This window comes from Euprymna scolopes, chromosome 46 (assembly GCF_053919585.1).
Source record: "Euprymna scolopes isolate OS-2025 chromosome 46, ASM5391958v1, whole genome shotgun sequence".
Lineage (NCBI taxonomy): Eukaryota > Metazoa > Mollusca > Cephalopoda > Sepiida > Sepiolidae > Euprymna > Euprymna scolopes.
In genome coordinates, this window is record NC_136527.1 from 138,249,983 (window position 1) to 138,275,121 (window position 25,139).

A 25,139-nucleotide genomic window follows, 5' to 3' on the forward strand; every position below is an offset into this window, starting at 1 on the left:
TCGATATATTCGAAAAAGACAAATGGCGGCGAGCCCTTAATTAAATAGTTTGGGGAAATGAGTTCAAACTAAAAAAATTATACAAAATACTCTTAGTAACTCACTCAATATATGCTACCGTGACATAGGCTGATATATATTGATTGAGTGAGTTTCTAATTTTTGTATAATTTTTTTAGTCTGAACTCATTTTTCCAAAGAGATCTCGCCGCGATTTGTCTTTTTCAAATATATCAATAAACACTGCATGTTTTTTTTTAACCGATTTTACATGAAATAGAAACACTAAAAAATTTATCCAGTTAGGTAGAAAAGTGACTTATCTTGCCTTTGGTAACAACCTTTATGGCAATCGTGAAGAAAGAGAGAGCCTGTTTCCTCGGTTTGACTATAGGTGGCGTTACTGTCTGTCCACCCCGTTACGGAAGCACAAAATGTATATAATGCTACCCTTGAAATAAAAATAAATGTTTTTGTTATATTTTAATTTTAAACATGTTTTTTTTTTTTTTTGCAAACAGTTTTAAGTTTTATTTTTTTTCAAACATTTACGTTTTTTTTTGTTTTTGCAAACATATATAAGTTTTATTTTTCCAAACATTTACGTTTGTTTTTGCTATATTTTTCTTTTAAACATACAACCGTTTTTCGGCGAGTATTTTTTACGCTCTTATGATTAAAAAAAAAATCAACGTTTTTTTTTTTTTTTTTAAATCTTTTTTATGAGCCCCTCCCTTTTTTTTTTTTTTTTTTTTTTTTTTAATTTTCTGCACTTATTTTACCTTTTCCGCGAGTATTTATATATATATTTGAAAAAGGATATTGTAAAACCTGAATCTTACTTGAAACTACTATTAAGAAATAGCGCGGTACCGGTACAATAAGTGCATAAGCAAACTTTTCAAAAAGAAAAATATTTAAAAATATTTAGTTTATGCTTGCAAAAAAACAAACAAAAAAAAAACGTAAATGTTTGAAAATAAACAAGCAACAAAACGTAAATGTTTGGAAAAATAAAACTTAAATATGTTTGCAAAAACAACAACAAAAAAAACGTAAATATGTTTGAAAAAATAAAACTTAAATATGTTTGCAAAAAAAAAAAAAAAAAAAACACGTTTAAAATTAAAATATAACAAAAACATTTATTTTTATTTCAAGAGTGGCATTGAAAACATTTTGTGCTTCCGTAACTGGGTGGACAGACAGTAACGCCACCTATAGTCAAACGGAGGAAACAGGCTCTCTCTTTCTTCACGATTACCACATTTATTTGTTATATATTTGTTTTTTGACAATTTCTTTCGAATCTATGTCTTTAGTACAAGCACGAAATCCTTCAAGACTGAGACAATTTTTTTTTTATCTTTGTTCCTATCCAGAGTACCCCTCTTTGATGATCTGGATTTTCCCCCACATTAAAAACCTAGATTGTGTCTAACTCTGCCCTCGGGGAGGGGGGGGGGACAAGTAAATAAGGAACACTATTAGAAAATGGACTTTTTTCCACAAGGAACAAAGTAAAGTGTTACACCGGTCGGTGATAGCGAAGCATTTTTCTATTTTTAGCACTTCCTTTGTTTAAATTTGTTTTGTTTTTTTAAATTTCAACTTGATGTCTTTCGTTATGAATTAAACAAAGAAATGAAAAATTGTGAAGAATTTTCTTCGTTTGGAGGTAAGTCGACGAAAAATTATAAGCAAAAATAAATGAAAAAAATACAAAAACGTTATCAATATATATATATATATATATATAAGCCTTATGAATCCTAGTGTGGATGAAACACGGAATATTCTGTGTAGCTTAATTGCCATATATATTTTATAACTTACTACCTAGCTCTACCTACGTATTGAGCACTGTTGAAGTAAATGCTTAAAGGTTACGCATAAAGTTATACTTTCGTATATCAATTTATGTGATTAAATGAAGTAGTTATATATATATATATATATATATATATATATATATATATATATATATATATATTCGACTCTCATTACAGTGGGGTCCCGATTTCGAATCTCGCTAGGTTCAGCCATTCTGATGAGTTGCAGACGACGAAACACGTGTAAGTGGATAATTATATTTTAAAAAACAATATATAACAATATATATAAACTTTCACAAGAAACACTAGACTAGCTGAAAAAACATTATCAATAATTTTCCCCACTCTTTATCTGTGCCTAAACCTAAACATAGATTCCATGATCAAAGCTTCTTTCTTAGAACTGCACGCCTGTGGAATTGTCTTCCGTTTTCCTGCTTTCCAGCTTTCTATAATATGGTTGTTTTCAAGTCCAACGTGAACAAGTTTCTGATGAGCTGTTCCACTTAAGTTAACAAATTTACCGAACTTCCATTACTATCGATTACTATATTGTCCTTTTGACTACTTTACACTCTTTAACCCTTATCCTTGAGTGGCCCATCGGCCTTGATAAGTGGTGACGTACTATGTAAAAAAAAAAATATATATATAACAAATAAATGTTACCAAAGGCAAGATAAATTACGAGTTTGGGAAAAATTGTGATTTGTGTGTATTTATTTGCTTCCCACTCAGCAAATTAGGGACAACGCCGTTTTTTTAATGTGGAGAGAGAGAGAGGGAGGGGGGAAGGAAAAGGGGACTAGCTCCCGATGGGTGGGAAATGGGAGCTGGATAGTGACAATTGGTATGAAGGGTTGCCCCTACATTGACCAAGGTCTTATATGTGGAGTTGGTATTTATTTGCTCCCCCACCGAGCAAATTAGGCACAGGGCCGATTTTTAATGTGAGGAGTGAAGGGGAAATGGGGACCAACTCCCCGGAGAGTAGGGGAGCTGGATAGTGACAATTGGTATGAAGGGTTACCCCTACATTGACCTACATTATATGTGGGAACAGATACTACACTGTGATCTTGTCACCCAGGCCACAGAGGGCCGGACAAAAATTGGTAAAAAAATCCAAAATATAGTAAATAAATATTACCAAAGGCAAGATAAGTGGGTTTGTTTTACTATACACATGGATTCAAAAAAGTTGTCAAAGAAACAAATATATAACAAATAAATGTTATCAAACTTACTTTTCTACTTAACTGGATATGTTTTTAGTGTTTTTATTTAATCTAAAATGTTTATTCGGCTCGAAAAACATACAGTGTTTACCGATGTATTGGAAAAATGCAAATGGCGGCATGCTCGCTGTTGAACACGGTAAGTTTGGGAAAATGAGTTTAAACAAAAACTATACAAAATACTGTTAGAAATCCACCGAATATATGTCAGCAGAAATTTCATGAAAACTATTGAATAATTCCACCCGCTATCTTTCGAAGCTTATAACTCCTCGAAAAATGTAATTCAAGCCCTATTTTTTTTTTTTCAATTAAAGGAGCAAGGACCAAGGTTTCATTAAAAACAAAAAAACAAAAAACAAACAAACAACGTGTGTATTTTTAAAAAAGGTTTTAAACTTCGGACTTTAAAGGAAATTTCTAAAAAAACACTACTTTTTTTTGTTTTAAATTTGAATATATTATTTATTGACCTTTTCTCTTCAATTTGTGATATATAAAACTTTGGTGAGTAAATTAATTATTTACTTTTTAATAGACATTTCAAAATGGGGGGGGCGTGAATTTAAAAAAAGACATTTGTCTAAAATATTATATATAGTTTATTGGAAAGAGCATAAAATTCCACATTGATCCTGAAAATATCGCAAAAATAGAATCAATAGAAAAATTTTGATAGATTTTAAAATTTATTCAATTTTAACGATATTTTAAAAATTGAAAAATACTGAACTAAAAATTGAAAAATAGTGAACTCGTAAAATTCAATTAATTTCATTATTATTTTTTAAAAAATATTTCTATTACTTTTAAAACAACTTTAATAGTTTATTTTGGAAGTATAATCCATAAAAAAAATAAACAACCCACTTTTAAAAGAGAAATTACGAGTTTTTTATATTTTATTCGCAGTTTCGTGTTAGGGGTGTCAAAAATTCCTACAAAAATTCTGATACCTTATGTCACGGTAACATATATTGAGTGAGTTTCTAACAGTATTTTGTATAATGTTTATGTGTAAACTCGTTTTTTCCAAACTTAATGTATTCAACAGCGAGTATGCCGCCATTTGCATTTTTCAAATATAACGATAAACACTGTATGATTTTCGAGTCGAATGATCCGCGCTATTTTTTAAAATCATATTTCCAAGTTTAATTAAAGTTTTATATGTTTTTTTATTCAATAGTAAGGTTAAAGTACAGAATAGTTACAAAACACCCTCCTCATATTACGAATGGCTTTCCAAATAATAACGTGGTGCTAATGCAGAGAGTGATCCGCGCTATTTTTTTAAATCGTATTTCCAAGTTTAATTAAAGTTTTATATGTTTTTTTATTCAATAGTAAGGTTAAAGTACAGAATAGTTACAAAACACCCTCCTCATATTACGAATGGCTTTCCAAATAATAACGTGGTGCTAATGCAGAGAGTGATCCGCGCTATTTTTTAAATCGTATTTCCAAGTTTAATTAAAGTTTTATGATATGTTTTTTTTTTCAATTGTAAGGTTAAAGTATAGAATAGGTACAAAACACCCTCCCCTCCCCATGTTAAGAATGGCTTTTTAAATAATGACGTTATTATTTCAGCATGGATCAATAAGTGCACTAGTACCAACATTTTAAATTAAATAAAAAATAAATAAATAAAAACTTGCTCAATATATGTTACCATGCCATAGGCTGACATATTCGGTGAGTTTTTAACAATATTTTGGATATTTTTTTATTTTAAACTCATTTTCCCAAACTTACATTATCTATTAGCCATCCTTAATATTTATGTTGAAAATTATCGGGTTTGTATTACTGTACACAGATTCGAAAAGTTGTAAAAAAGCCAAATATATAACAAATAAATGTTACCAAAGGCAAGATAAATTACTCGGGTTTGTATTACTGTACACATAGATTTGAAAAAGTTATCAAAAAACAAATATATAACAAATAAATGTTACCAAAGGCAAGATAAATTACTCGGGTTTGTATTACTGTACACATAGATTTGAAAAAGTTATTAAAAAACAAATATATAACAAATAAATGTTACCAAAGGCAAGATAACTTACTCGGATTTGTATTACTGTAGACATAGATTTGAAAAAGTTATTAAAAAAACAAATATATAACAAATAAATGTTACCAAAGGCAAGATAAGTTACTACAAATTAATTTAAATGAAACCGAAAAATCATTATCTAGTTATATTTTTTTACATGGTAGTCACCACTTATCAAGGCCGGAAGCCACTCGGGGTTAAGGGTTATTGCGTGTACAGTAATCAATGGGATACTATTGTAGTAATCGTTAGTATTGGAGATTTGATAAAGTGTCTTACTTAAGGGGGTGATTTATTTTTTTTATTTTAAACTCATTTTCCCAAACTTACATTATGTATTAGTCATCCTTAATACTTATGTTGAAAATTATCGGGTTTGTATTACTGTACACATAGATTCGAAAAGTTGTAAAAAAGCCAAATATATAACAAATAAATGTTACCAAAGACAAGATAAGTTACTTTTCTACCTAACTGTATAGGTTTTTAGTGTTTTTATTTAATGTAATATGTTTATTCAGCTCGAAAAACATACAGTGTTTATCAATGTATTGGAAAGTTTAAAAAAAAAAAACATTCTCTTTGACACGGTAAGTTTGGGAAAAGGAGTTATAAATAAAAAAACTAGACAAAATACTGTTAGAAACTCCCTCAATAAATGTTACCGTGATATAGGTTGACATATATTCGGTGGGTTTTTAATAGTATTTTGCATACTTTTTTTTATTTTCAACTCCTTTTTCCAATCTTACCGTGTCAAAGAGAGATTCGGGTGCCATTTTAAATTTTCCAATACATCGGTAAACACTGTATGTTTTTTCAGCTGAATAAACATGTTGCATTAAATAAAATCACTAAAAAGTTATCCAGTTAGGTAGAAAAGTAAATTATCTTGCCTTTGGTAACATTTATTTGTTATATATTTGTTTTTTTGACAACTTTTTCGAATCTATTTGTACAGTAATACAAACTCAAGAAAAGTATGGAGCAAGACACATGATTAAATATGTGTTAACATTGAATTATTTTAGTTGGGTTTGTATTACTATACACACAGATTCGAAAAAGTTGTCAAAAAACAAATATATAACAAATAAATGTTACCAAAGCCTGAGTTACTTTTCTACCTAACTGGATAATTTTTTCGTGTTTTTATTTAATTTAACATGTTTATTTGGCTCGAAAAACATGCAGTGTTTACAGATGTATTGCAAAATCAAAAATGGCGGCATACTCGCTGTGGAAAATGAGTTTAAAATAAAAAATATTCAAAATATTGTTAAAAACTCACCGAATATATGTCAGCCTATGTCAGGGTAATATATATTGAGCGAGTTTCTAGCAGTATTTTGTATGTTTTTTTTTTAAACTCCTTTTCCCAAACTTACCATGTGAAACAGAAAGCTGGGCGCCATTTTGAACTTTCCAATACATCGGTAAACACTGTATGTTTTTCGAGCCAAATAAACATGTTACATTAAATAAAAACACTAAAAAGGTATCCAGTTAGGTAGAAAAATAACTTATCTTGCCTTTGATAACATTTATTTGTTATATATTTGTTTTTTTGACAACTTTTTCGAATCTATGTGTTTAGCAAAACAAACCCACTTATCTTGCCTTTGGTAACATTTATTTGTTCTATATTTGTTTTTTGACAACTTTTTTGAACCTATGTGTTTAGTAAAACAAACCCACTTATCTTGCCTTTGGTAACATTTATTTGTTCTATATTTGTTTTTTTGACAACTTTTTCGAATCTATGTGTTTAGCAAAACAAACCCACTTATCTTGCCTTTGGTAACATTTATTTGTTCTATATTTGTTTTTTTGACAACTTTTTTGAATCTATCCGGTTTGTTTTACTGTACACATAGATTCGAAAAAGTTGCCAAAAAAAAACAAATATATAACAAATAAATGTTATCAAAGGCAAGAGAAGTTACTCTTCTACCTAATTGGATAAGTTTTTAGTGTTTTTATTTAATGTAACATGTTTCATGTTTTTAACATTTTATTTTCATTTGAAAGAAATAATATTAAAACATTGAAATTATATTTTCAATACAATAAATGTTTTGCTTTTCCTATATTATTTATTTTGTTATTCTATATTTTTGCGTTCTTGGAAACACTTGTTTCTATTTGGGGTTCACAGAACGGCCGGTAGAGGGCGTTTCAGTAGGTGTGTCAGAAATTTCGTGAAAAATATTGAATTCCACCCCCTGTCTTTCCAAGCTAATAACTCCACGAAAAATCTAAGTCAAGCCCTAATTATTTTTTCAATTAAAGGAGCAAGGACCAAGGTTTCATTAAAAAAAAACAAAAAAACGACGTGGTTTTTTTTAAAAAAAGGTTTTAAACTTCGGACTTTACAGGTAAATTTCTAAAAGACACTACTTTTTTTTGTTTTAAATTTGAATATATTATTTATTGATCTTTTATCTTCAATTTGTGATATATAAAACTTTGGCGCATAAATTAATTATTTACTTTTTAATAGACATTTCAAAATGGGAGGCGTGAATTATTCGACCCCCTGTCTTTCCAAGCTTATAACTCCTCGAAAAATGTAATTCAAGCCCTAATTTATTTTTCAATTAAAGGAGCAAGGACCAAGGTTCCATTAAAAAAAAAGAAAAAAAAAAAACAAATAACGTGGTTTAAAAAAAGGTTTTAAACTTCAAACTTTACAGGTAAAATTCTAAAAAACACTACCTTTTTTTAGTTTTAAATTTGAATATATTATTTATTGACCTTTTCTCTTCAATTTGTGAGTAAATTAATTATTTACTTTTCGGTGAGTAAATTAATTATTTACTTTTTAATAGAAACTTGAAAATGGGGGGGGAGCGTGAATTTAAAAAAAACGTTTGTCTAAAATATTATATTCGGTTTATTGGAAAGAGCATAAAATTTCACATTGACCCTGAAAATATCGTAAAAATAGAATCAATAGAAAAATTTTGATAGATTTTTAAAGTTTTAAAATTGAAAAATACTGAGCTCGTAAAATTCAGTTAATTTCATTACTGTTTTTTTTTTTAAAATATTTCTATTACTTTTAAAACAACTTTAATAGTTTATTTTGGAAGTATAATCCATAAAGAAAATAAACAACCCACTTTTAAAAAGAGAAATTAGGAGGTTTTTTTTATATTTTATTAGCAGTTTCCTGTTAGGGGTGTCAAAAATTCCTACAAAAATTCTGATACACCTAGCGTTTTAGTACTTGTACAGGTTAATCAAGACATTAAAAAATGAAAATATTGAAAAAAGGTTATATTGTACATATCGTTATAGAACGAAGTTCTCCAAAAAAAATGATCTTAATTCAAACAAGTAGTTTTTTTGCTTTTTTTTTACAGCGAAAAAACAATTTATATGATACCGAGCAAAAGGTTCGATTTTTAGGAAGAAAAGCTAAAATTAAAGATGGGGAGGGAGTATCGGCGCTTTGCATGGAGTTATCTCCCCGTGGCATGTCCAGCAAATTTCACAATGGCTGACTTCAACGTGCTCTCATAAAAATGTAAAAAAAAAAACTACTCAATCAAATTAAATGTAATTTTTTATTCAGAGATCTTCGTACAATATAACCTTTTTTTTCGATATTTTCATTTTTTAATGTCTTGCCTAAACTGTACAAGTATCGGAATTTCTCATTCAGTCGACTCATGCCACTGTCATGCAGAAGTGCCGTTTTTTTTTTTTAATCAAATAAACATTTTACATTAAATAAAAACATTAAAACCTTTTTCCTTCTAACTAACTAGATAAGTTTTTAGTATTTTTATTCAATGTGAAATGTTTATTCGATTGGAAACTCATACAGTATATTTGAAAAAGACAAATGGCGGTGAGCTTGCTGTTCGATACATTGAGTTTGAAAAAATGAGTTAAAACTAAAAAAACTATACAAAATATTTGCTTTTTTGACAACTTTTTCGAATCTATGTGTATTGTAATACACACCCCAATTTTACTACTAAACTGTAAGGCATATTTGGTCAGTTTCCTTATATGAAGAAATTACTTTTTCAAAAAGAGGGGATCACTTTTCTATATAAATTTAACGTAAAATGAGTACCCACTTTCTGGCCACACAGTGATGATTTAAAATTTACTCTTTTTCGGTAAATTTTTACTTACTTTCGTTAAAATTTTTATAAATTGATGACTTTTATAGCATTTCGGGTATGCTGAAAACGAAGACTGCATCAAAATTTGCCGCAAACAAGTTGTTTTCCGAATATTAGGCAATGTAATTTTCCTATGTCATCAATAGTCGCCATTTTTGTATGCACAATCGCGCACATATTTTTTATTTGCGGCAAATTTAAATGCAATATTCATTTTCAGCATACCCGAAAACATAATATAAATCTCGCCTGTATGTATGTATGTATGTCTTGCAAAAAGCTTCCACAGAGGCGACAGATCCTGACAAGATCAGTGTCATTTTGAAGCTCGACCCTTTGGACAACAAATATCGCAAAATTAATTCCTTCACCCTAAACTCGGCCATTTTGTACAAGCAGGTGGTCAATTTTTTTTACTTTTGGCTTCCAGTCGTGTTATTGAGACATCGGCTAGGATGTCAGATTTTCTTTTATATATATATATATATATATATATATACACTAGCATGGGTGCCCGGCGTTGTTGAGCAAAAAAAAAAAAAGGTCAATTTTTTAAAACTTTTACCCCTAAAATTTATTGTTTTGACCCCTTAAACTTTATTGTTTTGGGCTCAAATCAAGTTATTAAGTTCGATTCATGTCCAAGGAATCTATATTTAAAATTTCGAGTATGTAGACCCAAAATTGTCGGAGGAGTTTGGTAGAGTTCTCAAAGGTCAAATCGTTGAACTTTGACCCCTTAATCAACAAATTTCTGGCCAAAAACTGATCACATCAATTTTCCCAAATCTCAGTACTCTGCATATCAAATTTCGAGTCTGTAGACTAAAAATTGATAGAGTTATTGCGTAGGGAAATGTACACACACACACACACACTTTCACTTTTATAGATATCTATATATCTATAAAAGTGAACGTGTTTGTGTGTGTGTACATTTTCCTTCGCTCCTATCTTTACATCATCAACGCTGTGATCCCCATCTGGCATCAATTTAAATGGATGGCTCTCGTCAAGGAGGCTCCATGTTTTGACAAGCTTCTGGGTTTGACCTTTACTCTTAATCTGAAACGGAACACGTACATCAGGTCTGTTGCCAAGGTCACTGGGAGGATATGGGATCCTTCTATCGCTCCAGAAGATATCTCACTACTGATGCAATTCTCTATCTGTATGAAAGCCAAGTATGTCCAAGGATGGAGTACTGCTACCACATCTGGGCAAAAAAATGCTAAAAGCAGCCTATCCTGTCTTGACAGAGTACAAAATAGACTTTGTGGCTTAGTGGGGGATGTTCCTATCTTTACATCATCAACGTGGTGATCCCCCATCTGGCATCAATTGAAATGGATGGCTCTCGTCTTAAGGAGGCTCCATGTTTTGACAAGATTTTGTTCATTAATATTAATTTATTTTTAATTGGTTTATATGCGTGTCACGTTGGTACAGTGGTAACGTCACCAGTTTTGAATGCTACAGTTTCGGTTTCGATTAAAATAGAAAAAATTTTTTGTATTAATATAAAACATCCATCTTAACATGTGAAGGTTGGGGGTGCTGGATTAGGTGTGTATACCAACTGCAGATTTCTGGTTAAAATTATAGAAGGGGAGGTTAGGGTTAGGGTTGACAGCCATAATTCAGCTTTCATCTCGACTGCTTCGTAGATTATATTTAAATTGCCGCACATGCGTTGCTTTCCACGATCAGATTCTAACTTGAAAAAGATCGATTTTCTCTTTCTCTTCGCATTACCAAGGAACTTCAGCTTGGTCACCTTTTCGGAGCATCTTCCTTGAACACTCCAGCATACCTTCATTATTCGTTCTTCTGAATAATGAAATGCATTTCCATTTTAAAAACTGATATTGTCTGAGTCCCTCAAGACATTCGTAACGTGTTATGTGCATCAATTCTTGTCTGAAACTGGTTGTTCACTCTTCAATTTCTTGTCAAAAAAAGGCGGTAAAAGCCCTTAGCCAATCAAACCTCATGACGGATGACGTGATCTTAATGCAACACGAAAAAAACAAGAACGGGAAGGAAAGAAGGAAAGAGATAAAGAAGGAAAGAAATTAAATTTCTGACGTGTGTGAAAATAAGACTTTGGAAGAACCACGCAAGCAAAGACATTCACTTTCCATTCTTCTGCGATCAAGATCTGGAAGGTGAATAAAAACTATATAAAACCAATCATCGTCTTGGAGTGAATGAATATTCGTGCAAAACAGGTTTTCAGTCTCCCCTCCAGGAACAAGATGAATTTCAGGTGGAAAGATCAACGATGCATGAAGTTAAGGTTTGTCCAAAATACATGTATCACACACACAAACACACGCACACACAACTGCATATGAACTATTAGACAATTATGCAACGGTACCCCTTTTATGATACCAACAATACTATGCTGGGTTAGGTCGTAAAAAAATAGTGGTAACGTCACCGGTTTTGAATGCTACAGTTTCGGTTTCGATTAAAATAGAAAAATTTTATGTATTAATATAAAAAATCATCTTAACATGTGAAGGTTGGGGGTGTTTATACTACGCTGGATTAGGTGTGTATACCAACTGCAGATTTCTGGTTAAAATTATAGAAGGGGAGGTGATGCCAATCTTCATTTCGTGACAAGTTGGTACAATATAACCCTTTTTTTTTTCTTTTTTTTTTTTTACACAGTGATCACCACTTATCAAGGCCCGGAATCCACTCAGGGATAAGGGTTATTGCAAGTACATTACGTTGAGATTTGATGAAGTGTTTAATTAAGGGGGCGGTTCATTAGGAATTTGTTAACATTCGACTTGAAGACATCCAAGTTGTAGTCCGGAGGGAAGCAGGCAGACGGAACAGAGTTCCACAGGCGTGCAGTTCTAAGAAAGAAGCTTTGTTCATGGAATCCGCGTTTTGATTTAGGCACAGATATAAAGTGGGGGAAATTTTTCACAGTGGATTCAGCTAGACGGGTGTTTTTTGTGAAAGATTGGCGAGGGGGGACCAGAGATTGGAGTTCTTTTTTTTTATTGCTATAAGTGCCAATCTGATTAAGCACCGAAAAGCCCTACTTGTTACAGAACAAAGGTTTCATACTCCAAAAATCACCTAAGTCGATGAAGTAGTTTTTTTTTTTGGATTCAAGAAAATCAAATTTTATGACTAAGTTGTAGCGTTTTTGTCAGCGATGATGGAAGCTAATGAAATTAATCAAAGGAGACGTATACTACGCTGGATTAGGTGTGTATACCAACTGCAGATTTCTGGTAAAAATTATAGAAGGGGAGATGATGCCAATCTTCATTTCGTGACGAGTAGGTACAGTAAAACCCTTTTTTTTTTAATTTTTGCTTATTGCTATAAGTGCCAATCTGATTAAGCACCGAAAAGCCCTACTTGTTTCAAAGGTTTCATACTCCAAAAATCACCTAAGTCGATGAAGTAGTTTTTTTTTTGGATTCAAGAAAATCAAATTTTATGACTAAGTTGTAGCGTTTTTGTCAGCGATGATGGAAGCTGATGAAATTAATAAAAGGAGACATACTACGCTGGATTAGGTTTGTATACCAACTGCAGATTTCTGGTTAAAATTATAGAAGGGGAGGTGATGCCAATCTTCATTTCGTGACAAGTAGGTACAGTAAAACCCTTTTTTTTATTTTTGCTTATTGCTATAAGTGCCAATCTGATTAAGCACCGAAAAGCCCTACTTGTTACAGAACAAAGGTTTCATACTCCAAAAATCACCTAAGTCGATGAAGTAGTTTTTTTTTTTGGATTCAAGAAAATCAAATTTTACGACTAAGTTGTAGCGTTTTTGTCAGCGATGATGGAAGCTGACGAAATTAATAAAAGGAAAGAACTAAAAGCGAACAGAATATGCTGAAAACGAATATAACATTTAAATGTGGCGCAGAGAAATAGTTTTTTTCAAATGGTGAGGTATCACTTTTCTATGTAAATCTAATTTATCTCATCTCACTATGTCTGTCTGTCTCCATATTTTCATTTTTTTTGTTTTATATTGTACCATTTTTCGTAATTTTTGGATTTTATACTAATTTCAGAATGACAAATAAGTTTTTTTTATGAAATGCATTTTTTTTTCCGAAGACCCATAGTAAAGTTGCACCGCTAAAACTTGAGTTGCCAGAACTTGATAGGGGTGGTCTTACTAAAGAATGGTTTCTTTTGTTTAAATGACAAAGTTTTTTGTTTTTTTTTACATGGTAGTCACCACTTATCAAGCCCTGGAAGCCTCTCGGGGATAAGGATTATTGCGTGTACAGTAAGCAATGAGATAGTATCGTAGTAATCGTTAGTATTGGGGATTTGATAAAGTGTCTTACTTAAGGGGGCGGTTTATCAGGAATTTGTTTATGTTGGACTTGACGACATCCAAGTTGTAGTCAGGTGGGAAACAGGCAAACGGAAGAAAGAAGCTTTGTTCATAGAATGTACGTTTTGATGTAGGCACAGATAAAGAGTGAGGAAAATTAATGACAGTAGTTTCAGCTAGACGGGTGTTTATCGTGAAAGATTGACGAGGTGGGGCGAGAGATTGGAGCTCAGATGAGCACTTGCCATGGAAATAACGATAAAACAAAGACTCGCAACGTCTCTTCTGTGGGAGAGAGGTTGCAGGGAAAAGAAAAGGGCATCCCCCACTAAGCCACAAAGTATATTTTGTACTCTGTCAAGGCAGGATAGGCTGTTTTTAGCAGCTCCTGCCCAGATGTGGTAGCAGTACTCCATCCTTGAATGTACTTGGCTTTTATATAGATAGAGAATTGCATCAGTAGTGAGATATCTTCTGGAGCGATAGAAGGATCCCATAACAGACCTGATGTATGTGTTCCATTTCAGATCAAGAGTAAAGGTCAAACCCAGAAGTTTGTCAAAACATGGAGCCTCCTCAAGACAAAAGCCATCCATTTCAATTAATGGCAGATGGGGAACAAAGCATTGATGATGTAAAGAGGAGCTTGGTTTTAGATGCATTAAAAGTAACTAGCTCACGTGCTCAAGATTAGAGGAGAGAGAATATTTTTTTTTTATGACCTGACCCAGCATAGTATGAACACCCCCCAACCTCCCCATGTTAAGATGGATTTTTTATATTAATAAATAAAATTTTTCTATTTTATAATTATTGCATTTGTTTTTGTTAATGTGATTTTTAAAATCAATATTTTCTGTATTTGCATAAGTTCTATTTTTTATTAAGAGGTGGTTGCGTATTCTATTAAAATATTGTAAAATAAAAAAGACTTAAAATATTGTAAAATAAAAAAGACTTAAAATATTGTAAAATAAAAAAGACTTAAAATATTGTAAAATAAAAAAGACTTAAAATATTGTAAAATAAAAAAGACTTAAAATATTGTAAAATAAAAAAGACTTAAAATATTGTAAAATAAAAAAAAATTAATTCGTTAATAAAACTTTTAGATAATAGGATAATAACAAAATATAAAATTAAGCAAAATTATAACATAAATATATTTCAAAGCTAAACTCCATCTTCAGTATGTTGTTTTCTTTCTTTTCTTTTTTTTTGCTTCTTTCTTGCTATGTTGTATTTTGAAATGTTTGAACTGTGTGTAGGCAATGCGCGAATAAAGTCAAGGGTGCAAGTTCCATATAGAAACATTAATTTAATTTAAATAAAATATGTATCAAGTGCACTTGAAAGCGAAATCACAACGTAATATTATGAAAATAAACAAATATTTTACTTGTTTGAAATTTATAACATAAATATATTTCAGAGGTATACTCCATCTTCAGTGTTTTCTTTTTTTTTTCTTTCCTTCTTTCTTGCCATGTTGTAAAGTTGGAGAAAATAAAATAAACAAACAAGTAAAATATTTGTTTATTTTCCTAATATTACGTTGTGATTTGGCTTTCAAGTGCACTTGATGCATATTTTTGTTGGAGAAAATAAAAAAATTAAATCAACGTTTCAATATGGAACTCACACCCCTGACGTTATTCTCACGTTGCCTACACACAGTTCCAACGTTTCAAAATATAATGAGAAACGTTAATTTAATTTGAATAAAATAAAATAGGCATCAAGTGCGCTTGAAAGCCAAATCACAACGTAATATTAGGAAAATAAACAAATATTTTACTTGTTTGAAATTTATAACATAAATATATTTCGGAGGTATACTCCATCTTCAGTATTTTGTTTGTTTTTTTTTTTCCTTTTCTCCCATTCTTGCCAGGTTATTAATTTGGAGAAAGAGATCTGTTTGTATAGAGCCACGCGTTGTATTTGGCGGTTGTATTTTGAAATGTTTGAACTCTGCGTAGGTAACACGAGAATAATGTCACGAATGAGAGTTCATATAGAAACGTTGCTTTAATTTGAATAAAAATAAAATACGCATCAAGTACACGTGAAAGCCAAATCACAACGTAATATTAGGAAAATAAACAAATATTTTACTTGTTTGAAATTTATAACATAAATATATTTCGGAGAAATACTCCATCTTCAGTATGTTGTTTTTTTTTCTTTCCTTCTTTCTTGCCATGTTGTAAAGTTGGAGAAAATAAAAGAAGCAAACAAGTAAAATATTTGTTTATTTTCCTAATATTACGTTGTGATTGGGCTTTCAAGTGCACTTGATGCGTATCTTATTTTATTCAAATTAAATCAACGTTTCTTTATGGAATTCACACCCTTGACGTTATTCTCGCGTTGCCTACACACAGTTCCAACATTTCAAAATATAACCGCTGAGATACAACGCGCGGCTCTTTACAAACACCCTTTTCTTTCTCAAACTTTACAACATGGCAAGAAAGACGAAAAGAAAAAAAAGAAAACAAAATACTGAAGATGGAGTCTACCTCTGAAATATATTTGTGATAAATTTCAAACAAGTAAAATATTTATTTATTTTCCTAATATTACGTTGTGATTTGGCTTTCAAGCGCACTTGATGCGTATTTTATTTTATAGAAAATTCAGTGCAAGTCTTTAAATGGTCCACTAGTAATCTTTTTTACTATAAAAATCTGCAAAAAAATGTACGTACTTGTCACTGCATGAAAATGTCACATTCCAAAAATCACGTAAATCGATCAAGTAGTTTTTTTTTCATTTAAGAAAATCAAATATTATGAGAAATTTTATCAAAGAAAAACTTCCCACCATCTTGTTTTTTAAATGATACACTGCTAGCGACACCTATTGGGAATATAAGATCGGCAAGGGGGCAGACAATCGACTTTCCACACTATAGAAAAAAAAAACTTGGAAAATTAAGACATTTATAAGTTTTTGAGGATGTTGAAAACGAAAATAACGTTTAAAATTCCAGCAAACGAGTAGTTTCCAAGATATGAAGAATTTTACGTAAATTGAGCACCCACACGTTGACGCTCCTCCAACAAAAATTTGGCAAATGTGTATTTCAGCGGCTTAAATTCAAGTTTTACAAGTGCGCTTGTTTGAAATTTATAATATAAATATATTTCAGAGGTATATTCTCGCATTGCCTACGCACTGTTCTAACATTTCAAAATATAACAGCTGAGATACAACACGTGAGATACAACGTGCAACTCTTTACAAACAGACTTTTCTTTCACTAACTTTACAACATGGCAAGAAAGAAGAACAGAAAGAAAAAGTAAGAAAACATACTGAAGATGGAGTATATTTCTGAAATATATCTAAAAAAGTGAAAGTGTCTGTCTGTGTGTCTACATTTCCCCACACAATAACTCTGTCAATTTTCAGTCTACAGACTCGAAATTTGATATACCGGGTACTGAGATTTGGGAAAATATTTTTAATTGGTTTTCATCCAGAAATTCAGCTGTTAACCTTGGAGAACTCTACTAAACTCCTCCGCCAATTTTTGGTCTAAACACTTGAAATTTTAGATATAGGTTACTTGGACATGGACATTTATTCTTTTGGGCACAAATCAAGTTATTGTTACAATAACTTGATTTGTGCCCAAAAGAATAAATGTTAAGGGGTCATAATAGGGGTCAAAGTTTAAAAAAATTGACCGCTTTTCTTTTTTTGCTCAACATACACCTCCAAGTGTCACGTAAATATGCACCCCCCTCTAAAACGGATAATATAACATATATGTGTTTGCGTGTGTATTGTTTTTTTTAAATAATGACGGCTTGGTGAAACACAGGTCAAAAAACGGGATGAGAAACAGAAGGTTATAAGGTAGAGAGGAAGTTAGTCAAAACTAAGAACTGCTAACAGGCCAGACTTCGAGTGACTATTCGCTCTATTAATAACGAAATTCAATGGATCAAACTTAATAACTTGATTTGTGCCCAAAAAGAATAAATGTTAAGGGGTCATAATAGGGGTCAAAGTCAACAAAATTGACCGCTTTTTTTTTTTTTTTTTTGCTCAACATACACCTACAAACAGCAAGGCAACGCCGGGCTGAAATGCTAGTTTGTTATAAATTTCAAACAAGTAAAATATTTGTTTATTTTCCTAATATTACGTTGTGATTTGGTTTTCAAGCATATTTTATTTTATTAAAATTAAATCAACGTTTCTATATGGAACTCACACCCTTGACGCTTTTTATGTATTCTTTTTTTCCAAAAAAATTATATATACAAAAATTATTTTGCAAATCATCATCAATTTAAAATAATAAAAAAAAATGCTCTTTTGTTGTATTATAAACCCTTTTAAATAGGAATGACATTTCAAAATACAAGTACTGAGATACAACGCGCGGATCTTTACAAACAGACTTTTCTTTCTCCAATTTTGCAATATGGCAAGAAAGAAGAAAACAAAAAAAAACAAACAAAAAATAACAAAATACTGAAGATGGAGTATACCTCTGAAATATATTTATGTTATAAATTTCAAACAAGTAAAATATTTGTTTATTTTCATGATATTACGTTGTGATTTGGCTTTCAAACACACTTGATGCCTATTTTATTTTATTCAAATTAAGTCAACGTTTCTATATGGAACTCACACCCTTGACGTTATTCTTGTGTTGCCTACGCACTGTTCTAACATTTCAAAATGCAACCGCTGAGATACAACACATGAGATACAACGTGCAACTCTTTACAAACAGACTTTTCTTTCTCCAATTTTGCAATATGGCAAGAAAGAAGAAAACAAAAAAAAAGAAAGAAAACAAAATACTGAGGATGGAGTATACCTCTGAAATATATTTATGTTATAAATTTTTAACAAGTAAAATATTTGTTAATTTTCTTAAAATTACGTCGTGACTTGGCTTTCAAACGCACTTGATGTGTATTTTATTTTATTCAAATTAAAGCAACGTTTCTTTATGAACACTCATCCTTGATGTTATTATCTTTTCTCTTCCCTGCAACCTCTATCTCACAGAAGAGATGTTGCGAGTTTGTCTCTGCTGTATGGAACTCACACCCTAAAAGATACAGTTGTTTAGGACTACTACTATCAAAGCTAAACAATAATGACGGCTTGGTGAAACACAGGTCAAAAAAACGAGATGGGAAAGAGAAGGTTACAAGGGAGAAAGAAAGCTAGTTAAAATTAAGAACAGTCAGCAAGCAAGACTTTGAGTGACTATTCACTTTATTAATAACAAAATTCAATGACAAGATTCCTTTTATTTTTATTTTAAATGTTTAGTAAATGAGAAAATTTCAAAAATTCTATTTACCACTGGTTCAGAGAGCATTTTCTGCAACTTTCCGTAAATCGAACTTACTACGGGAGATAATAACTTCCGGTGAATACCGAAAAAATCCAGTAAATAAAATGTGGTTTAGTAAATCGTTATTTTTTTTACATTTTTTTCATTTGTTTTTTTAATTTCTATACGCCAAACATGGATATAAATATCACTAAAACATCCGCTTAGTCATAAGCTTCATTTTGGTACCTCACTTGCCTGGGTGGGTTGCCTGTAGGCTGAGATAAACCACGTCACACACACACACACACACACACACACACACACACACAGATAGACAGACAGTACGAATATTTATAATGAGATCTATTTATCACTAGTCCAAAGAGCATTTTCTGCAACTTTCTGTTGGTTGAGGGGATGTATTTTCCTTTTTTGTGTTATGGATTCTTTCGGTTGAAGACCACGTCACACACACACACACACACAGTAAATCGAACTTACTAAGGGAGATAACTTTCAGTGAATACCGAAAAAATATCCAGTAAATGAAATGTGGTTTAGTAAATCGTTATTTTTTGCATTTTTTTTTTTTTTTTGTATTTCCATGCGCCGAACATGGATATAAATATCACTCAAACATCCGCTGGGTCATAAGCTTCATTTCGGTACCTCACTTGCCTGGGTGGGTTGCCTCTAGGCTGAGATAAACTACGTCACACACACAGATAGACAGACAGTACGAATATTTATAATGAGATTTATTTACCACTAGTCCAGAGAGCATTTTCTGCAACTTTCCGTGAGTTGAGGGGATGTATTTTCCTTTTTTGTGTTTTGGGTTCTTTCGGTTGAAGACCACGTCACACACACACACACAGAGTAAATCGACCTTACTAAGGGAGATATTAACTTCCAGTGAATACCTGAAAAATATCCATATATGTTGTTTAGTAAATCGTTATTTTTTTGCATTTTTATTTTGTATTTCCATGCACCAAACATGGATATAAATATCACTAAAACATCAGCTGGGTCATAAGCTTAATTTCGGTACCTAACTTGCCTGGGTGGGTTGCCTGTAGGCTGAGATAAACCGCATCACACACACACACAGATAGACAGACAGTACGAATATTTATAATGAGATCTATTTACCACTAGTCCAGAGAGCATTTTCTGCAACTTTCCGTGAGTTGAGGGGATGTATTTTCCTTTTTTGTGTTTTGGGTTCTTTCGGTTGAAAACCACGTCACACACACACACACACACAGTAAATCGACCTTACTAAGGGAGATAATAACTTCCGGTGAATACCCAAAAAATATCCAGTAAATAAAACGTTGTTTAGTAAATCGCTATTTTTTTTTTGCATTTTTTTTGTTGCATTTCCATACACCAAACATGGATATGAATGTCACTAAAACATCCGCTTGGTCATAAGTTTCATTTCGGTACCTAACTTGCCTGGGTGGGTTGCCTGTAGGCTGAGATAAACCGCATCACACACACACACACACACAGATAGACAGACAGTACGAATATTTATAATGAGTATTTACCACTAGTCCAGAGAGCATTTTCTGCAACTTTCTGTGGGTTGAGGGGATGTATTTTCCTTTTTTTGGGGGTTTGATTCTTTCGGCTGGATTTATCCACGCATCAGGGGCTGGAGTTATCTTATTGGGTTCGAGCTGATGCCTGATAAGTTTCCCTTTCCACAAACATATTTATATGGCACCACAACCCATTCTAAATTATTGCAGAACCTTCTGGGATCTTCTAGATCATTCTAAACATTTCTATGACTATATTCTGGCTTTTAAGCTATTTCATGAATGAAAACTTTTGAGATTTGATTATTAGCACTTCCTTTTTAAACTGTTTTATTTTAACATTTGTTTTGAGCTCAAATCAAGTTAAAAAGTTTGATCCATGTGCAAGTAACCTACATCTAAAATTTAAAGTGTTTAGACCCAAAATTGGCAGAGGAGTTTGGTAGAGTTTTCAAAGGCCAAATCGTTGAACATTGAGCCCTTTACAACCAAATTTCTATCCGAAAACCAATTAAAAAGATTTTCCCAAATCTCAATACCCCTTATGTCAAATCTACAGTGTGTAGACTGAAAATTGACAGAGTAGTTTGGTAGGGAAATGTACACACATAGACAGACACACACAGAAAAACATCACAGTATCTATATATTAATAGGCTAGAGTATGTGTTATTTATTTTGTGTGTCACACTTACATCCGAGTGACTGTCGTTTAATTGTTATCGACTTCCATTTCTTGTAATAAACAATTTTATCAAGAATTCTTCATAAGTTTTGGTTTCGGTTTCAATTATAGCTGATGGCGCTTACGTCATTTATTTATTTATTAATATTACACAGGCATCACCACATTATCAAGCCAAGAGGCCACTCGAGGATAAGGGTTAAAGAGTGTTCAGTAGAAATTGGACAATATAGTAACCAATTCGGTAAATTTGTTAGCTTATATGGAACGGCTCATCAAGAACTTGTTTACCTTAGACTTGACAGGCGTGCAGTTCTAAGAAAGAAGCTTTTTTTCATGGAATCTATGTTTAGGTTTAGGCACAGATAAAGAGTGGGGGGAATTATTGATAGTGTTTTCAGCTAGACGAATGTTTCTTGTGAAAGTTTGGCGAGAGGGGACCATAGATTGAAGCTCAGGTGAACACTTTCCATGAAAATAACGATACATCAGAGACAAACTTTTTTTTTATTTTGGAAATCGCGACTTTATAATATACAAAAATCTATAGAACACTAACTCTATAATATATACGAAATCTGCAAGTATTAAAATATCATATTTAAGCGTACTTTACAACCGGGCCACACCGGATGTCCCTTGCTCGCTTAGATAAATACTTTTGCAATTTTAACAAAAGGGTTACAATAATACCAGAGTGTCTCCTTTTACACAAAATGCCAACATCAATATATTACATATGAATTAGTTCCCTGTGGAATTTCCACAGGTCCCGCTAGTCTAAATATAATTTGGTGCTTCTACACTATTGGAGCGAAATTTTGTAGTCGATAAATAGTGTAGCAGACTGGTGGTATATTATATATATCCCCCAGTTGTACAAAATAGGAAAATTGAATTGAATTGAGAAAAAAAACGAACAACGCGTTTATTGAAATAAACGAACTAGAATTTATTTCGTGAAGAAACAAATAAAAGAAAGGGTACATCACATGTTTAGTTTGGCATGCGTCTCTTGCTGTTAACTGGTAAGAGGGAAAGCCTATTGTTGTAGAAAGAGAGAGAGTGAGAAAGTCAATCCAGGTCATGGAGAGAAAAAGCGTGTAAGGTGGACGTACTGTCAGTTGGCTCTTGACCCACACATAGTAGCAGGGAGCGTGTCGACAACTCAGGCCGAATCGAAAAGAAGGGAACAACTCAGGTCTCTTGCTTTTGTAGTTGTTTTCATATACACATATATATACTAGCATGTCAACCCAGCTTAGACCGGGTCATTCGTGTAACACTGACTTTTTTTTCAAACACAGTAAAAAAAAAAAGAAAAAACAAGTGAAGCATAGAAAGTAAAATAAGAGGCAAGAGTTCCAAATAGGGGAAACTTTTGAATGTAAAAATCTAGCACGAGCAGTTTTCCAAGGGAGGGGGGGACATCCAAAATAAAGCTTTCCAGTTAGATAGATTGATCGAGATTGTTGCGGACTGGTGGATATATTATACATACCCGCATTCGTATAAAATAGGAAAAATGAATTGTTTTGAGGAAGAAACGAACAACGCGTTTATTGAAATAAGCGATCTAGAATTTATTTCGTGAAGAAACAAATAAAAGAAAGGGTACATCACATGTTTAGTTTGGCGTGCATCTCACGCTGTTAACTGGTGAGAGGGAAAGTCTATTGTTGTAGAGAGAGAGAGAAAGAAAGAAAGTCAATCCAGTTTGGCGTGCATCTCTCACTGTTAGCTGGTGAGAGGGAAAGCCTATTGTTGTAGAGAGAGAAAGAAAGAAAGTCAATCCAGTTTGGCGTGCATCTCTCACTGTTAGCTGGTGAGAGTGAAAGCCTATTGTTGTAGAGAGAGAGGGAGAGAGAGTGAGAAAGTCAATCCAGGCCATGGAGAGAGAAAGCGTGTAAGGTGTACGTACTGTCAGTTGGCTCTTGCCTCACATATAGTATCAGGGGGCGTGAAGCGCGCCCCGAAGGGAGCGGCATGTCTGTTGACCACTCAGGTCGGGAGCCGAATCGAAAAGAAGGAAACAACTCAGGTCTCTTGCTTTTGTAGTTGTTTCCGGTGTGTGCGTACGTGTGTGTACGTTAGCGTGTGTGTTTATGCACATGAATGTGAGTGTATGTACATGAACGTGAATATATGTATGTGTGCACGTATGTGTATGACAAGAAAAGTGGCTTGAAATGTGAATGCGTGTACAATAGTTTTCAAATAAAAACAAAAACAATGGTTTCTACTGATTTTTTTATTGTCAATTCTAATAAATTACAATGTTAGCTTACGAATTATGCAGTCAATATTACTGAATTATTTAAACAAATCTATTTTATATATTTTATATACATATATATATTTTCTCACATTTTTATTTTATATATTTTATCACATATTCTAAAAAATATATACGAATGTCATCATCATCATCACCACCACCACCACACATGCAAATGACAAAGACATAACATCAGAGAAATAAATGAATCTATATAATTACATAATTTGGTGCTTCTACACTACTGGGACGAAATTTTGTAGTCGATAAATAGTTTTCAAATAAAAACAAAAACAATGGTTTCTACTGATTTTTTTTGTTGTCAATTCTAATAAATTACAATCTTAGCTTACAATTTATGCAGTCAAAATTACCTGAACTATTTAAACCAAAAAAAAAACTTTAATCGTGTTCGAAGGTGAAAAATTGCGGCCATCTTGTTTTTATAAAATAAATTGTAACGAATCCATAAACAAAGGAAGTAACTCTAAATATGTGACGCAAAAAAACAAGTGACTTATGGAGATCGATTTCTGAACAATGTCATCAAGCCACAAAATTTTAATTCAATTCAGATATCAACTAGCGGGGTTACCCAGCATTGCCTTCATGTTTGCAGGTGTGTGGGGGATGTAAATCAAAACAAAGTGGGAAATAAAAAATAAGCGTTTAAATCTATATAATTACAAAACTCAAATGACCTTGTAACGAGTGATGTAACCCACTTTCCGGTTTACGGCATCCAGTTGCGCATGCGCGCGCATAAACATTAACCCATAACAACATAAACAAATAAACACAAATCGCTTCTTTTGCAGATTTTGACCTGCGCACTGAAATATTAACGCTATTATTTCGAAATTATTATTTAACATGGGAAGAGTGTGGTTAAAAATAACTTAAACGTAATACAGAAATGAACGATGTAAAAAAAAAGCAGACAGTATTAACAATTGTTAATTTAGATAATTTAAATGTGAATAAAAAACAAAAGAACAATTGGGATGCTGAAATATTAACGTTATTGTTTCGAAATTATTATTTAACATGGGAAGAGTGGGGTTTAAAATAACTTAAATATAATACAGAAATTAACGATTTAAAAAAAAGAAAAAAAAACAGATATATCAAAATTTGAATTTAACTATAATAAGTATTATGGTATCTGTTCAGTGCACATTTACCTGGCCAATCTAGTCTAGTATATATATATATATATATATATATATATATATATATATATATATATATTAATATGATTGTGTGTGTGTGTTATTTATTTTGTGTTTTACACTTACATCCGAGTGACTGTCATGTAATTGCTGCGGAATTCCATTTTTTTAAAGTAATTTTTTACGGTACAGATAGAGATTCCAAACAATATCATCAAGCCATAAAATTTTAATTTAATTTAGTAAATTTTAAGTAAAAACCTATTGTTTATTGTTTTACATTTTAAAGTATTTTTCCATTTCTTACAGAATACTTAAAATACACGTAAAAATATGGAAGAACAAGAATCCAAACTTTCGCCTGAAAAAATATTCGATATTTCACCTGCAGAAAGGGTATCAGCACCCGATAAAGTGAAACGCAATGTGTCCGGTACTTCCTTCTCCAAGAAAAACAAGAAGCAGAAAAGAGAAGCTAGGCGACGAACAAAAGCATTCTCCTGCGAAGTTTGTGACTC

At 32.1% G+C, this 25,139-nt stretch overlaps 2 protein-coding genes across 3 annotated transcripts in view; both read left to right on the forward strand.

The window, feature by feature from the left end:
- LOC145271429 (uncharacterized) overlaps positions 1-25,139 on the forward strand; it is a 390,062-nt gene that overhangs the window by 201,589 nt on the left and 163,334 nt on the right. The gene's annotated exons all lie outside the window — the stretch shown is intronic.
- The window catches only part of LOC145271428 (uncharacterized), a 24,537-nt gene continuing 955 nt past the window's right edge, over positions 1,558-25,139 (forward strand). The window contains exons 1-3 of one of the 2 annotated variants that reach the window (XM_080126959.1): positions 1,605-1,678; positions 2,010-2,075; positions 24,931-25,139. The exon at positions 24,931-25,139 is cut by the window's right edge and continues 955 nt beyond it. In XM_080126959.1, coding sequence (XP_079983085.1) covers positions 24,955-25,139 — 185 coding nt within the window. In that variant the 5' untranslated portion in view covers positions 1,605-1,678; positions 2,010-2,075; positions 24,931-24,954. Of the gene's footprint in view, positions 1,679-2,009; positions 2,076-24,930 lie in introns of both variants that reach the window. The other variant, XM_080126960.1, reaches the window with a different exon arrangement.